Genomic DNA, 15,338 nt, shown 5'->3' on the forward strand with positions numbered 1-15,338 from the left:
CGTTCCCAGATTATCTATTTTTTCCCTAAAATCATTTTTGTGTTCATCTTAAGAAGGAAAGTCGTATACATCTCAGATGGCATGAGGGTAAAAGATGAGTAAACGGTGAGCACATTTCCAGTTGTTCTGTATTTTTTAAATACAGAATAGCAAATGGGATTCCCTCTTAAGTTTCATCAGTGGAAAGAAAGAAGAAGCCAAGCAAGAGAAACAAATAAGAAGTGTTGTAACTTTAAATCTGTTTTGAAATAAGTTGTTTTTCAAATAAAGTTTTCCAAGTGATATGACTGTTTGCATTTTTATTTTTTTATTTATTTATTTTTATTAATTACTTACCCTGTAACTACATGAAATAAGAGGGTAACAAGCTCCACTTTAATTTACGGCCCGTAATGTCATGTTTACCCCTTAGTTATGTCATACATACCCCTTATTTATAAAATATTAAAAGTATAAATAATTTGTTATTTTTCCTGGTTGTTACCCCTTTATTCCCAATACTTCACATATTGTTCCCCTATACTTACACATACTTACTGTATAGTTACACTATAATTATTGAAAGTTATGCTGTAAATTCGTTGTAATTACGCAGTACTTTCCGGGCTGTAATCTAAAGTGTTACCAACAGTTCATAAGAGAGCGGCAAAATTACTTATACCGGATAAAGAATGGATAAAAAGGATTTAGCGAATGGAGAAAAAGAAACCACATCAAACATACAAAACAGAATGAAATAAATTAATGAGGAATAAACTTAATTTAATGATACACATGGCACCAAAACTCATATAAAACATTTTTGAGTGTACATTCTTCTTTTCTTTACACATTTTTTGTTAAATCCCAATTTCTTTAAAAATTAATAAGAAAAAAACTAAGAATGCACACACACACACACACACACACACACACACACACACACACACACACACACACACACATTTTAATATATAAATATATTTACACACACACACACTTACTTTGGTTATGTCATAATAAAACAGAGACTATAGCAGGATCTCAGTTAATTGTGGATTTCACAAATATTTCCAGCTGTATTGGGATTGTAACTCTTGGGGGGAAAAATGTGTGTGTGTGTGTGTATATATATATATATATATATATATATATATATATATATATATATATATATATATATATATATTTATTTAATTATTTATTTGTTTATATATATTTATTTATTTGTTTGTTTATATTATATATATATTTATTCATTTATTTGTTTATATATATTTATTTATTTGTTTGTTTATATTATATATATATTTATTCATTTATTTATTTGTTTGTTTATATATATACACACACACACACACACACACACACACACACACACACACAATCCCAATACAGCTGGAAATATTTGCGAAATCCACAATTAACTGAGATCCTGCTATAGTCTGTTTTATTATGACATAACCAAAGTAAGTGTGTGTGTAAATATATTTATATATTAAAATAAGTCATTTAATAAACATCACAACACCAAAGTGTTATTAATTTAGTTATTTATTGTAGTAATGGCTAACCTCTTAGTATCGTGTGAGGGTTGGGTTGCTCCTGCTGCTGATGTTGGATCTTCCACATATGTCGTGCTGCCCTTTTACCCCTGACGAGCTGCTTCCGGTTGGAGACGTGGCTTACACTTCTGCCATATTGAGCCGCCCTGCACACAAACACTTTTATTTATCTTCACATAGCATTTATACAACCACACAAACGGCGATCAGAAGATTAAACGCAGAAAACATATCAAACCGTGAAAATGGTGAGTTCATCTTTATTCGTTTATGGACAAACGACTGATTTTGACGACGGGTTCCGGTTTTTACAAGAGAGGTTACTGCTAGCTAACGAATCGAACCGCAGACTGATTTATTGCTCGAAATGCGTATTTATTTGAGAGAAACTTTGAAATTGACGTATTGTAAAATTGTAAATGAGCTCATTGATAATGTCTACGTATAATGTCTCTTCTTGAGGTGTTAAACTGGCTAGTAAGGTGTGTTGTCAATGTAAGGAGAAATGAGCCACATCAGTGTCAAATACTCGCTGTACTGTAGGCCTGTAACTTTCCCTATCAACTTCTCATTATAAGTCTCTGTGATAACAAATCAGCTGTGTAAGTCTGTAATTAATAACAGTAGGACGATGTGGGCTAATTCTACACGTGTTTTTGTGTAAAATAACGAGTCCATATGTAACATCTGTTGACGTGGTCGGATTGTGTTGAATTCTGTGCTTCGGACTTTTTTTTTTTTTTTTTGTATAAACTAGGGATATTTGCAGCTAGCTTGTTGATTTGAAGATCATGTTGACCTGTCTTTAGATCAGTTGGAACAGAATTGATTGTTTCAAAGCTTTTCTGTAAAGTTTGGCTGAATTGGAATATTTTATTTTCCCAAGAACAGAGAGAATCAGAAAGAAAAATAAACCATTTAGGAACATACAGAAAATAATGGTAGATGGATAGACATACTGTCATTTATTGCCTGATTGTTTGGTGAAATTGTTTTATAGACATGCTTCTGGAAGTGGTTGATATCTTAATCCCATACAAAATCATCGTCTGTCGTTTGTAATGTGGACTATCTTAGGTCACAGAGGGTTGCATTGTAGTATTTTGAAGTGTGCAGCTGTCTAGTCAAATGCACTCAATGAATGCAGTGTGAAGTTTGTGTCTTTCAAAACAGACCACATAACTCTTCACCCCTTTGATTCATTGATGATAATAAAAGGAACCCATTCATACTGTCAATTACTTTGGCCAGTTTTGCTGTCTCATGACAAGGGTTTTCAAAAAAAAACCTTGAAATATCACTGAATTTCAAAAGTGTTATTTCCTGGAAAAGTCATGGAAATAAATATCAAGTTCTGTCATGAAACTGTAGATGGCACAAGTTGATGGGTCCTTAACCCAACCTGCTGACAGTCACATCGTACACGGCACAAGTTGATCCTGTTGCATCTCTAGCTAATGAGTTTGTTGATCAACATTTAAACAGTTTGTTAATGTTTGCTGTAGGGGTTTGCAGTGCACTTTCAGAGTTCCTCTGAGCCTTTTTACACCTGGGTCCTCATTTATAAAGCATGCGTATGCACAGATTTGATCTTGGAGTGTGCGTACGCATAAATCCACGCCAACGCTCATATTTACAAAAGCGGCCTTTGGAAAAGTGCTTAGCGCCACGTCAGGGTCTGAGCAGACGTACGCACTTTTTTATTTTTTATAAATGTTAATGAAATTAATTGGGCATCGTTTACAAGGTGGAGAACTGAAACCATTCAGCTGCATGCAAGTTCAGGTTCGTTTGCGATTTTATAGATTTCACATCTGAAAGTGAGGCGTACGCACATTTTCTGGGCATACGTTCATTCTATGGATCAACGCATGCACAGTTGAGAAATGATCATAAGATCAAATGTAGGACCGTTTCTATGCAACGTTTTATAAATGGGGCCCCTGATCACTTCATGCATTTTCTCAGATTGGATATCTATCCGATCATGAAAAGACCTGGTGTAACTGCCCTCTGAAAGACACTTTCCAAATGAAACTGGACAAGTGTAAATGCTTCTGTTTGTTGAAACCCCAAATATAAATTTTACTCTTCCCCAAATGTTAAAAATAAATGTATGAGAGTGTGTTGAAGGCTATACGACATGTAATAGCCAGATATGACTACTGCAGCAACACAAATCACCGCAGATGAGTAGCACACTGATGCGCAAACTGCCTCCAACAAAACTAAAAGTCAGTCCCAGATGACACAATCATCTTTATTAAAAGTAGTGAGACTAAATGGCCTTACCAGTGCTGATGCTGCTCTCTGTCCTATTGCGGTCTTTGATCTTGAAATTAGCTGATGTTAAATAAAATGCAGGCAGTGCATATATGTTGCTTTCGTTGACATGAACTCCATTAAATTTGCATATAGCACAGGAATTAAAGATCGGATTTGTATCTGTTTTATGGAGATATAAAATGTTTCCAAGTGTAAATGGAGCCCTTTTAACAAATCAGATAGCTGTCTGAAGTAAAAACGCATGAAGTGACCAGGTGTAATCAGGCCCTCTGAAACCCTCTACATCCCCCGGCTCCACCTGTATAGATCTGCTATGGGTAATTTCATATATGCTATTTGTGCAGCAGCAGCATGTCATAGAAGCTCATATATATTGGTAGTTGCAAGTCTCTTTGCTTGCTTTGCGGCAGCAATATCAGCAGCAGATCTATTCCCCCAAGACCAAATACTTTACTGTTGTCATATTACCATGCTAAACTCTTCTGAGAGTCGTCATGACAAAAATAACATTAGTCATAAATATCTGTAGTTAATACATATTTTTTGGCTTCTTTCTAATCCATATCTAATCTTCACAAACGACTGGAAAAATCATGCAAATTCACTGGTCAGAATGTGTGGGAACCCTGCATGATATGTAATCACATTGTTGGTTTTATTAGGCGTTTCTCTGATTTGCTTCAAGCTTCTTTTGTTACAGTAGTCAGTCTGTTCTAACAGTTGATCATGCAAATGTAAAGGTGACTTTCTGTTGAAAGATGGGCTCTATCTTTTCTGTTATGCAGAACTATTTATACCAAGTTAAACGCATTATAAATTAAGTACAGCAAACATGAGAGCCAAATAAAGTTGTGTCTGTTTTGCTATTGGAAGGAATGTTAATATTGAATCTTGGTGTACTTTTTCCATCCACACATCCAAGTAGTGCACTGCATTCTGCATGTTGCTCTATGAAGATTACTGCATTTTTGAAATGGCTCCCTAAAATTCTTGTTCACAAACTACTCCAGGTGCTGTTGGCAGCAGCAATCTGCACCAAGGCAGGTAAGGCCCTGGTGTCACGGCAATTTGTGGAGATGACACGGACGCGAGTGGAGGGTCTGCTGGCAGCTTTTCCCAAATTGATGAACACTGGCAAACAGCACACATTTGTGGAGACGGAGAGTGTGCGCTACGTCTACCAACCTCTGGAAAAGCTGTACATGGTGCTGGTCACCACCAAGAACAGTAATATACTGGAGGATCTGGAGACACTGCGTCTCTTCTCACGTGTGGTAAGAAAGAAACCACATACACAATGGAATAAAATACTTTTTATGGACAACAAAATTGTTTTTGTTTTTCCATCACTTCTTGATGCACATCAGTATTCACTTTTCATTGCTTGAAATCCACCATACAAACAAACAAACAAACAAACAAACAAATAACCATATGTTTTATGTTAGGGAATGTCCTTTTATTGTTTTTCACTGCAAATTATATGGCAATTAATAGTTTTTACATAGAAAACCCATACGTTTGACTTGATAGCGTAAAATAACATATAGTGTTGTGATGACCATTTACAGTTTTTCACTGTATATGGAAAGATAACTTGGCAAACCAGTTAACAAAAAAGTCTCTTGGAGCAAAATCCGAAACCGAACAGGAAGTCGGATATTTTGAATTAATTCACCGTTTTTTGCATTTTCCAGACGTTGTACTTTAACGAACTCCTCCTAGAGCTTTTATCAGATTAATATCAATATCAATATATATATATATATATATATATATATATATATATATATAAGTTTGGAAACATTACTATTTTTAATGTTTTTGAACAAAGTCTCTAATGCTCATTAAGGCTGCATTTATTTTATAATAAATACAGAAAAAAACAATAATATTGTGAAAGAATATTACAATTTAAAATTATGGTTTTCTATTTTAATATACTTTAAAATATAATTTATTTCTGTGTTGCAAAGCTGAATTTTCAGCATCATTATTCCAGTCTTCAGTGTCACATGATCCTTCAGAAATCATTCTAATATGCTGATTTGGTACTCAGTTATTATGAATTTTGTAAACAGTTTTGTTGCTTAATATTTTTTTTTTGGAACCTGTGATACTTTTTTCAGGATTCATTTATGAATAAAAGATTAAAAAGAACAGCATTTATTGAAAATATAAATATTTTCTAACAATATAAATCTTTACTATTACTATTTTTATCTATTTAACACTTCCGTGCTGAATAAAAGTATTAATTTCTTTCAAAAAAAGAAAGAAAAAAATTACTGACCCCAAACTTTTGAACAGTAGTGTATATTGTTACAAAACATTTCTATTTTAAATAAATGCTGATATTTTTTAACTTTTTATTCATCAAAGAATCCTGAAAAAGTATCACCGGTTATAAAATAATATTAAGCAGCACAACTGTTTCCAACATTGATAATAAATCAGCATATTACAATGGTTGCTGAAGAATCATGTGACACTGAAGACTGGAGTAATGATGTTGACAATTCAGCTTTGCATCACAGAAATAAATTATATTTGAAAGTATATTAAAATAGAAAACCATAATTTTAAATTGTAATAATATTTCACAATATTATTGTTTTTTCTGTATTTATTATGAAATAAATGCAGCCTTAAAGGGATAGTTCCCTCAAAAATGAAAATTTGATGTTTATCTGCTTACCCCCAGCGCATCCAAGATGTAGGTGACTTTGTTTCTAAAAGAAGTTCCCATTGACCCACATTATAAGACTGACAGACGGCAATGGTTGGAGTTAAAAATCATCATTTGTGTTCTACTGAAGAAACAAAGTCACCTACATCTTGGATGTGCTGGGGGTAAGCAGATAAACATCAAATTTTCATTTTTGGGTGAACTATCCATTTAATGAGCATAAGAGACTTTAGACGTGTTAGGTCATCTTAGGTTGTTAAATGAAATTAAATGCACGTTATATTCACGTATAGCGCTTTTCACAATAAACAAATCGTTCTGTTCATATCAGAATTTTGAAAGGAAACTTGACTTGATTTGTGTTCATTTAACTTGTATTTTGGTAGATTCCTGAATATTGTCGTGTCCTGGAGGAGAGTGAGATTTCTGAGCACTGCTTTGACCTCATCTTTGCCTTCGATGAGATTGTTGCCCTCGGTTATAGAGAAAATGTCAACTTGGCCCAAATCCGGACATTCACAGAGATGGACTCTCATGAGGAAAAGGTCTTCCGTGCTGTCAGAGAGGTATGAAACACATTTCTTGAGAAATAGCACAGCAAACTTTTTTGCCATCCATCGCTTAAACTATGCTTCCATCCTCTTCTAATTATCGAATCTGGCAATTCCCCAAAATTCTACTGCATTTAATGACATTCTAGAAAATTCTCCAGTCTGCTAGACTTGTATAGCTCAGGTACAAGCAAAGGATGCAAAGGAGGATGATCAATAAGTTCCTAATGCATGAAACGAGGTGCTGTGTGTGGAGTTCAAAATTAATCATCCTTAATCCCAGCTATGTGTTTGCTCTTTATAGATAAAATACTGTCGAGGGCCCTTAGTTGACATTTGATTAATTTAAATGTTGTAATTATGATGTACTTTAATGTTGATCATCTTTTCTTCACTCTAAACAATTCAATTGTTCATCAGACTCAGGAGCGCGAGGCTAAGGCAGAGATGAGACGGAAGGCTAAAGAACTTCAGCAGATACGGCGAGATGCAGAGCGTGGAAAGAAGGGACCAGGCTTCGGTGGTTTCGGCAGCTCGGGCATGAGCAGCAGCAACACATCCATCATCACAGACACGCTGATCGAGCTCGAGAAACCCAAACCCACCCCTGCACCCGTCAGGTACAGCTATACCCTTAATAGAGTACAGCGATCCTTAACCTGTATTAAAAAAAAGTGTCAGGCTGCAATTTTAATGCCCTTTTGTTTTAGGTCCAGTGGTCCAAGTAAAGCACTTAAACTGGTTGGCAAAGGTAAGGAGGTGGATGACTTTGTGGACAAACTTAAGTCAGAGGGAGAAAATATCATCTTGCCCAGCACAGGCAAAAGACCATCAGATGCATCCAAATCTCTGCCTCCTCCAACCCACACAGAGAGGTAATGATATGCCACTGTTTTAATGCTATAATCGGACTGAAGATAATCAAAAGAACATAGTGGAGTGTATGATCTTATTCGGTTAAAATAATCACTGTTTATTTAGCAGTACTGTTCATTAATGCATTAAAGGTCCATTTCTATGCTTTCCAAATGCAAGTTAGACAAGGTAATGGAAATGTATAATAAAAAAATACTACTTGCTTTAGTTGGTTTCAGATTAAGACAGGTCAGCAGCATGCAAGTGGTACATATTCTTTTCAGTGCCCAGTTGCAGTATTCACACTGTACTTTTAAGCAGCATGTCAAGCAGAGTTTCAGCACTGAGCCTATTTTTGCTGCATGTTACACACTGAACTCAGCAGAAAATACATCTATTCATCAACAATGAAGGCACATAAGCACCACTTTCTAAGTCTAACTGAATTTGGATTCCTCATGTAAATTAGATTTTAAGTTTGACAGTCAAATAGTTCTCAATGACCCACTCCTGATATTTCTATTTTTCTTTTCTCAGAGGACATAGGATGTGCCATAACCCACAAATCACTTTATTTTCTGTTATAAAGCCAAAGCGTTTTATGCACCATTATGCTGCAAACACATGATGTGTGAAACGGCTAAAATTTGGCTTAGGATAGGATAATTTTGCAACAGTTGTGTTAATCTTTACCCAATAATCTAAAAAAATTCTAATTTTCAGTGTGCATCTGCGGGTGGAGGAAAAGATCACCCTGACGTGTGGCCGTGATGGTGGCCTCCAGAACATGGAAGTTATTGGCATGATTACCCTCAGAGTGTCTGAAGAAAAGAATGGGCGAATTAGGCTGAATGTCAGCAATAATGACAAGAGAGGCGTCCAGTTGCAGGTGATGTTTTTCTAAATGTAGCAGCAAGGGCAAATCATAATTATTCTGAATATGATGCTTCTTGTAATAAAATGAAGTGTATTGTTTTAGGCATTGATTTGTAGTGCAAAAAAAAAACAAGTATTGAAACTAATAAAAAATGAAACCAAAAGTAAATGGAAAAATGAAATAAAGCTGTACCATAATACAAACCAAAATTGTTTAACTTTTCTGTCTATTCTAAAACTGCTAATAAAAGAGAACCTATAGAAGTTTGTTACACTCTTCTAATTTTTTTACTCTCTCTCTCTCTCTCTTATAGACCCATCCCAATGTGGACAAAAAACTTTTCACAGCGGAGTCTGTGATTGGTCTGAAAAACCCTGACAAATCTTTCCCCCTGAAAAGTGACGTGGGTGTGCTGAAGTGGAGACTACAGACCACAGATGAATCTCTCATTCCACTGACAAGTCAGTCCTGAACATCTGGTTTTAGTATTATCAATAAAGCTAACAGCTTATGTTTCACCTGTAGTGTCACATGACCTATGCTCACTTTATTTTTGCCTGTTTTGTCTTTACAGTAAACTGCTGGCCCTCTGAGAGTGGTACTGGCTGTGATGTAAACATTGAGTATGAGCTACAGGATGAATCTCTGGAACTCAATGATGTAGTCGTCTCTATTCCTGTACCGTGAGTAGAAGTTCATTGGATTTAGTTCAGAACAATAATTAATTCACATTATACAATTTTATTGGCATATTAATGTACCTTCTGCCTTGCCCCATGTGTATTGAAGCATCCTGGGGTCATTTTGTTTATTATTTACATTTTTCTATTGAAACTATTTAATCACAGGTCAGGAGTAGGAGCTCCTGTGATTGGTGATCTAGATGGAGAATATCGCCATGACAGCAGACGAAATGTCCTGGAGTGGTGTCTGCCCGTAATTGATGTAAAGAATAAGACTGGTAGCCTGGAGTTCAGCATAAATGGCCAGCCAAATGACTTTTTCCCTGTCAGTGTCTCCTTTGTCTCCAAGGGCAGCTACTGTGACATTCAGGTAAGACAAAAGGTCATGGTTTCCCAAACTGGGGTTTATTACAGAACTGCAGTTAATGAATTAATTTAAAGCTAATAATCAATACATTCATAAACATGTAAATGTGAAAAGAAAAAAAAAACAATTTCAAAGACATTTGCTAAAAAAGTAAATTTTGTTTACCTACATGCATGACCATTAACTAAAATCAGAGAACCACGAACATGTGAATGTGCTGTTAAAGGTGCTAAAGAGGATCTTTTCGTCGACTGAGAAACCAAAGACTGTTAGTGAGTTTTTGAAATGAGCGCATGCGTAAGAACAACCCCCTCCTTCACAGCTCATTTCGAGGGAATGCCTCCCAAAACTCGCGCGTTTACCACCGGCATTCGCTGTGTCGTGTTAGTGGATTCATTATGTCGGACTCACCGCAGGTAACTCATAATCTGCAGTTGTTACTCCTGTCTCCTGACAAAAACATTGCATACGGCGCCTGTGGAGTGTGGAAAGTTACTGGAGAGCGCAGCCGCGCTCGTCTCTTACAAGGAACGTCATGGCAGTGATTGACAAGCCAGAGGGCCAATCGTTTACACAATGATCGCGTAAACGGTTGGCTGATGTTTTTAAGGCCCTACCTCGTGCACAGATGATGTATATTAATATTATTCCTTTCAGTGCACCTCATAAATGGTCTTTTATCAGTTAGTAAAGACAGTTTCAAGTAATAATGCAAAAATGTATAAAACAAAACATCCTCTTAAGCACCTTTAAATTATTAAAATATTACCTTTTAAATCATAGGTGGCTAAATATCTATATATTTGGCCCAGTTGGGCCAGTGGTTCAAATTTTTACTTGTCCCACCCTAAAAAAAAGTTAGTGATTTTTGTTTTTTGGCCCATATAACCTTGTAACCTTGTATTGTAATAAGGTTATAACTTCTCACACAGTGCATGAGTACCAAATTAAGTTCTCTTTCGCTGCTTCTTGCAATTGAATGTTTAATTTTGCATAAACTGTCATGAAGGTGCAGCACTGGCCCTATTAGGACAGTGACAGTTCCGTCAACTGTCCCAAGCATCATTCACGCTGGCCCCAGCCATCGGGCAGTCTGTATTGTCGAGCCCTGGGGGGTACTTCATGTAGTTATTTTATGTCAAAGGGTTTTGGCTGACAAAAAAGTTTGAATCTCTGGGTTAGGGTATCATTTGATATGGAGTACTAATATTAGTTAATGAATTGGGTTGCAATACAGACAATAGATTCCATTTTTGATGTAAAAATCATACTAACATTATAAGTGCACCATAGGAAACTTTGGAATGCAATTCATGACCCCTTTTAAGAGCAAAAAATTGAAAATCTCCCTTTTTTCTTCTTCTCATTGTCTCTGCCAGGTCACTAAGGTGTCTCAGGTGGATGGGGACAGCCCGGTTCGGTTCTCCACAGAAACATCATTTGTGGTTGACAAGTATGAAATACTATAAAAGGAAACATCACTAACAAAATACCACCCAACTTTACAGAACAGCAGATAAATGGACTGAAAACATATAAATAAAAGAAGGGAGAGACATACAAATGGAGGGACGATGCAATCTTTATCATCTTCAGCAGTACTTATTGATTCTGCTTGCTTTTTTTAATCCCCTAAAAAGAAAATGAAGTCATTTTAGCCTTTGCTGGTGATTTTGGCTGTACTTGTACCAAATTTGTTTCACGGAGTAACCTTTTTCTTAAAGGCCAGCGAGTATCAGTGAGGGTTGGGGCTCAAATGGAGACTATAAGGAGTGGGCTGGTGGAGCTTTATTTATTTGATGCCATCATGGCAGTATATTTTTGAATTGATGGTTCATATACCTCCACTGTAAGGATCAAGTCAAGTTGCTCATGTCATTTCTTTCAGTTTGTGGTTTTCTACATTTTTATTTTCATTGTGCTGTGAACTAACTTTTTTGAAACACTAGATTGTTGTACCTTGCTTGCAGTAGCCCTTTCGTCCATATCCTGAAATGTTTGTAGTCATTGTTTTGTCTCTTTGTCATTCAAACTCCTTGTTTTGTCTAAAATATATTTTATCTCCTGTTTCAGTCTGCTGTTAGACATCTGTCATGCCTGTGCTTGGATTTTTGTCTAATTCTTGACTGACTTGCTGTTCTCTTGCTTTACATTGTTTTGGTGATTAGTAATGTCAACCTGTAAGGAAATGGAACATATAGTTGATATTTTTCCAGTATCATGGACACGTGGGCAATTTGACAAACAAAAGCTGTTAAAGCAACATAAACAATGTAACAACGTAAAGCCATTAACAAAATATAGTACAGTGAGTTGATTCATTTAAACTGAAAACATTGCAGTTAGAGAAAATCTTGGTGCTTCAAAAATGAGAGCTCAATTTGTCTGGTTTATATCATGTTTTCTATTGAAAGCAGGAACTACAGGCTTGGACTTTCATACTACTAAAAGGCAACCTGCTCATTCTTATCTGAAATGTTGTATGTAGATAGTCTCTCAGTGGAGGATTGGGACCATGTGTGTATCTTGACTGTCAGTGATTGTGAATAGGTTTTCAGGGAGGGACCTCTGGTCTCAAATCAGCATTAAGAGTGGATACCAGCCTGCCGAGCCATCGTCCCAAACTTCAGTCTCAACCCCACATGGCCCCCGTGACCGAAAAGATGCCTCCCTTGCTGTCTTGGTTCCAAATAATGCCTTGAATGTCTCTGCATATTTTGATGATGGGAAGGGCGTATTAAATGTTTTTTGGGTTTTTTTTTTTTTTCCATTGTTTTTGTTTGGTTTTCATGGAATCATAATGTGGATTGGGGAATGGTATAAAGACATCTGAGATTTCTTTTGTAATCTTGTAAAATAACGAATTAGGGATTCATGATGAAAAACATTCCAGTGTAAACTTAAAAAAAAAATATTAAAGAGTCTAAAAGAGGATCTTTTGTGAACTGTCCCCTTTTCTGCAATCAGTGTGTTATTTGAAGTGTCATCGTAATGTAAACAACATTGTTATAAAATAATTTATCATCTGGAAGGCTGAAATATGTTGAAGTGTATCTGATTTTATAATAAATCAATTACATAGCCAACCAGTCTACGAATATTTGCATGAAGCCAGTGTAGCAGCACTATTTTTGTCACCCAGTCAAATGTACCAGTCAGTTTTTGATTGACCCAACTGAATGATTCAAGTTTCCGTTTTGTTCTTTTTTCCACTTTAAAACTAGGGTGGAGATTTGATTAAATAGTTTTTTTTTTTATAGGCTGGGCTTTTCACATATGTGTCTGTTAGAAGGACTGAAAGTAGATTGGGGACCTGTATATGATCAAGAGATTATTTTTTTTATATGCCAATGTTAATTTGGGAGAACATGAAAAGAAAAAAAATGTAATCTGTGCTCACCAAAGTCGTTTAGGAATAAGGAAAGTTATTTTTTTCATTCCTCAGTTTTTGATGGAAATAAAGTACAGTTTTGGATCTTTTATTTGGAAAGTGCAGCCAGGAGTAAGTGAAATTGTTTTACACAAACAAAATGAGCCTACATTGGTCTCAGCAGAGTGACTGGATGCCGTTCTGATGGATTCCCGTTCAATCTCCTACAGTGGATCCAGCTGAATTTCTGAAGGAGTTACTTTGATCATCAGTCTGTATCCCACTCGTTAGGACCATTTCCAATAGTTTTTCTGTTATTTACAGACCAAGGACAACAATGGCCCCTAAAAGGGTTCGCTTTCAAGTAAGTTTCCTTTTGTTGCTTTTGTATGTAGGCAAACTGAGGAAATTGTGTACGAATATTACATATTTTAATCAAAATCTCTTCAGGCATATCTATTTGAAGTTTGCTGAAATGTTTTATATATCAAAAACCTATATAATGTGGTCTAATGCATGCTAAATTATGTTTTCTAAGGGAATAATTTCTGGAGCAAAACATGCCCCGCTGTCTATTACCAGAGCTTGTTGAGTTGAGACATTAACTGGTTAGAAGTTAGAAAATGACAGTGAAAATTTTATATTTAGATGTAGATGAAAATTAAATACATGTGCGCAACCACCAGAGGTCATCATTTCTTCTTCTATTCTCTGCGTGATTGTGTGTATCTTCTGAATGGAAACCTATGGAAACTGCCACTCTGACTGAAGCAGTGCATCCTTAAAAGTAAAATTCCCCGTAAAACACGTTTTTGCAGCGATGATATTTCTATCCTATTTACTGTTGCTAAGGCCGTATGGTTTAGTGTTTCATTTGCTTTAATGTGTATGAATTTGGTGGGTGGATTTCAGATAAATAAAGGAGTAGCCTAAATCATCGATAAAGGAAGATGAAGAGGAACGAGGTAAAAGGGGGTTTGGCAACAAAATTCCATTCCGTAGCTGTTCTAGATGATACCTCAGACAACATGGGTTATAACTAATGGAAAATAAATATTTAAGATTTTTAAATGGCAAATATATAAGAACCCCCAATGAGTATTCCTTCCTACCCTTCCCTCATACACTTGCCTGGTATTTTCAAGTTAACCTTGATGATATTAGGCAGTAGCCTTTTATAACTTGTCTGATAATATCCCACCAAATATTTATAAACAGATTTTTAAGTGAGCATTTTGAGTCCACAAGTTGTTCTTTTCAACTTTACAGCCTTTAGCTTCCCCAAAGTTTCCTACCCTCTACAGCCCACACAACGTCCTCTCCAGACATGCGTTGGTGGAATGTCTCATGGGTTGAGTTGAGGGGGAACCACTATTGCATAAATTGTGTATTTTGGGTATTTAACATTTGGACACTAAAATAAGACATTATTCTGAATAATTCAACAGCAATTTCTCTGTTTAAAAAGAGGAAACATCATCTCATAGTATCCACAAACAAGCCCCTCCAATCTTCTGTTTGTTGTCATAAGACATTTTACAGAGGGTATTTTAATGTATTTAGAGGGCTGCTTTATTGGCTTATTGTAATTGAATTTAATTTCACATTTTGCTTATCTGGCTTGGCTAGAGTTCAACTATGTTGTGGGAATTAGATTTCATTATACAGAGAATCGAATGGACGAGGGAAAGTGAGGACCAAAAAAGAGCCACCTGACTTGCTTCCATACCAATATGCTGATATTACAAATCTAATTTTACGAGACACTATTTCTGAAATCTCTACATCAGTATGTGGTGATAAGTCGCCCCTATTGTACTCCAGCCTATCTGTCTCTCTCTCTCTCTCTCTCTCTCTCTGCCTGTCTCCTGATCTGGGTTCAGGGTGGGTGTCTTGTTCCAGAGGCTGAACAAGTGAGAAGCTCTTCAGCTGTGAGAATAAAAGACTGCCTTGTGGCAGCAAAATGAAAAAAAGAAGGGAGGGAAGGAGTGTGTGAGAGACTATGAGGGTTGGAAAAAAAGAGGCAAAGGGGTGGAGAGAGAGAGCGAGAGAGAGAGAGAGAAAACATGTAGGTGGGGGAACAGTGCAGGACAGAGAGAGTGAGGGAAGATATTTC

General features: G+C 36.1%; 1 protein-coding gene across 1 annotated transcript; it reads left to right on the forward strand.

The window, feature by feature from the left end:
- The first annotated feature begins 1,642 nt into the window (after positions 1 to 1,642).
- Positions 1,643 to 11,525, forward strand: arcn1a (archain 1a). The gene is made up of 10 exons (XM_067407560.1): positions 1,643 to 1,792; positions 4,841 to 5,104; positions 6,906 to 7,085; positions 7,491 to 7,690; positions 7,781 to 7,945; positions 8,649 to 8,814; positions 9,116 to 9,263; positions 9,377 to 9,485; positions 9,651 to 9,855; positions 11,232 to 11,525. Exons 1-10 carry the CDS (start codon positions 1,790 to 1,792, stop codon positions 11,319 to 11,321), a joined length of 1,530 nt encoding a protein of 509 aa, XP_067263661.1. The 5' UTR covers positions 1,643 to 1,789; the 3' UTR covers positions 11,322 to 11,525.
- The last annotated feature ends 3,813 nt before the right edge of the window (positions 11,526 to 15,338 follow it).

The sequence above is a fragment of the Chanodichthys erythropterus genome, chromosome 13 (assembly GCF_024489055.1).
Source record: "Chanodichthys erythropterus isolate Z2021 chromosome 13, ASM2448905v1, whole genome shotgun sequence".
NCBI lineage: Eukaryota > Metazoa > Chordata > Actinopteri > Cypriniformes > Xenocyprididae > Chanodichthys > Chanodichthys erythropterus.

Coding starts and splice junctions, on each gene's coding strand:
- arcn1a (XM_067407560.1), top strand. Junction 7,691..7,780: donor CCCACCCCTGCACCCGTCAG/GTACAGCTATAC, acceptor CTTTTGTTTTAG/GTCCAGTGGTCCAAGTAAAG. Junction 7,946..8,648: donor CCTCCAACCCACACAGAGAG/GTAATGATATGC, acceptor TCTAATTTTCAG/TGTGCATCTGCGGGTGGAGG.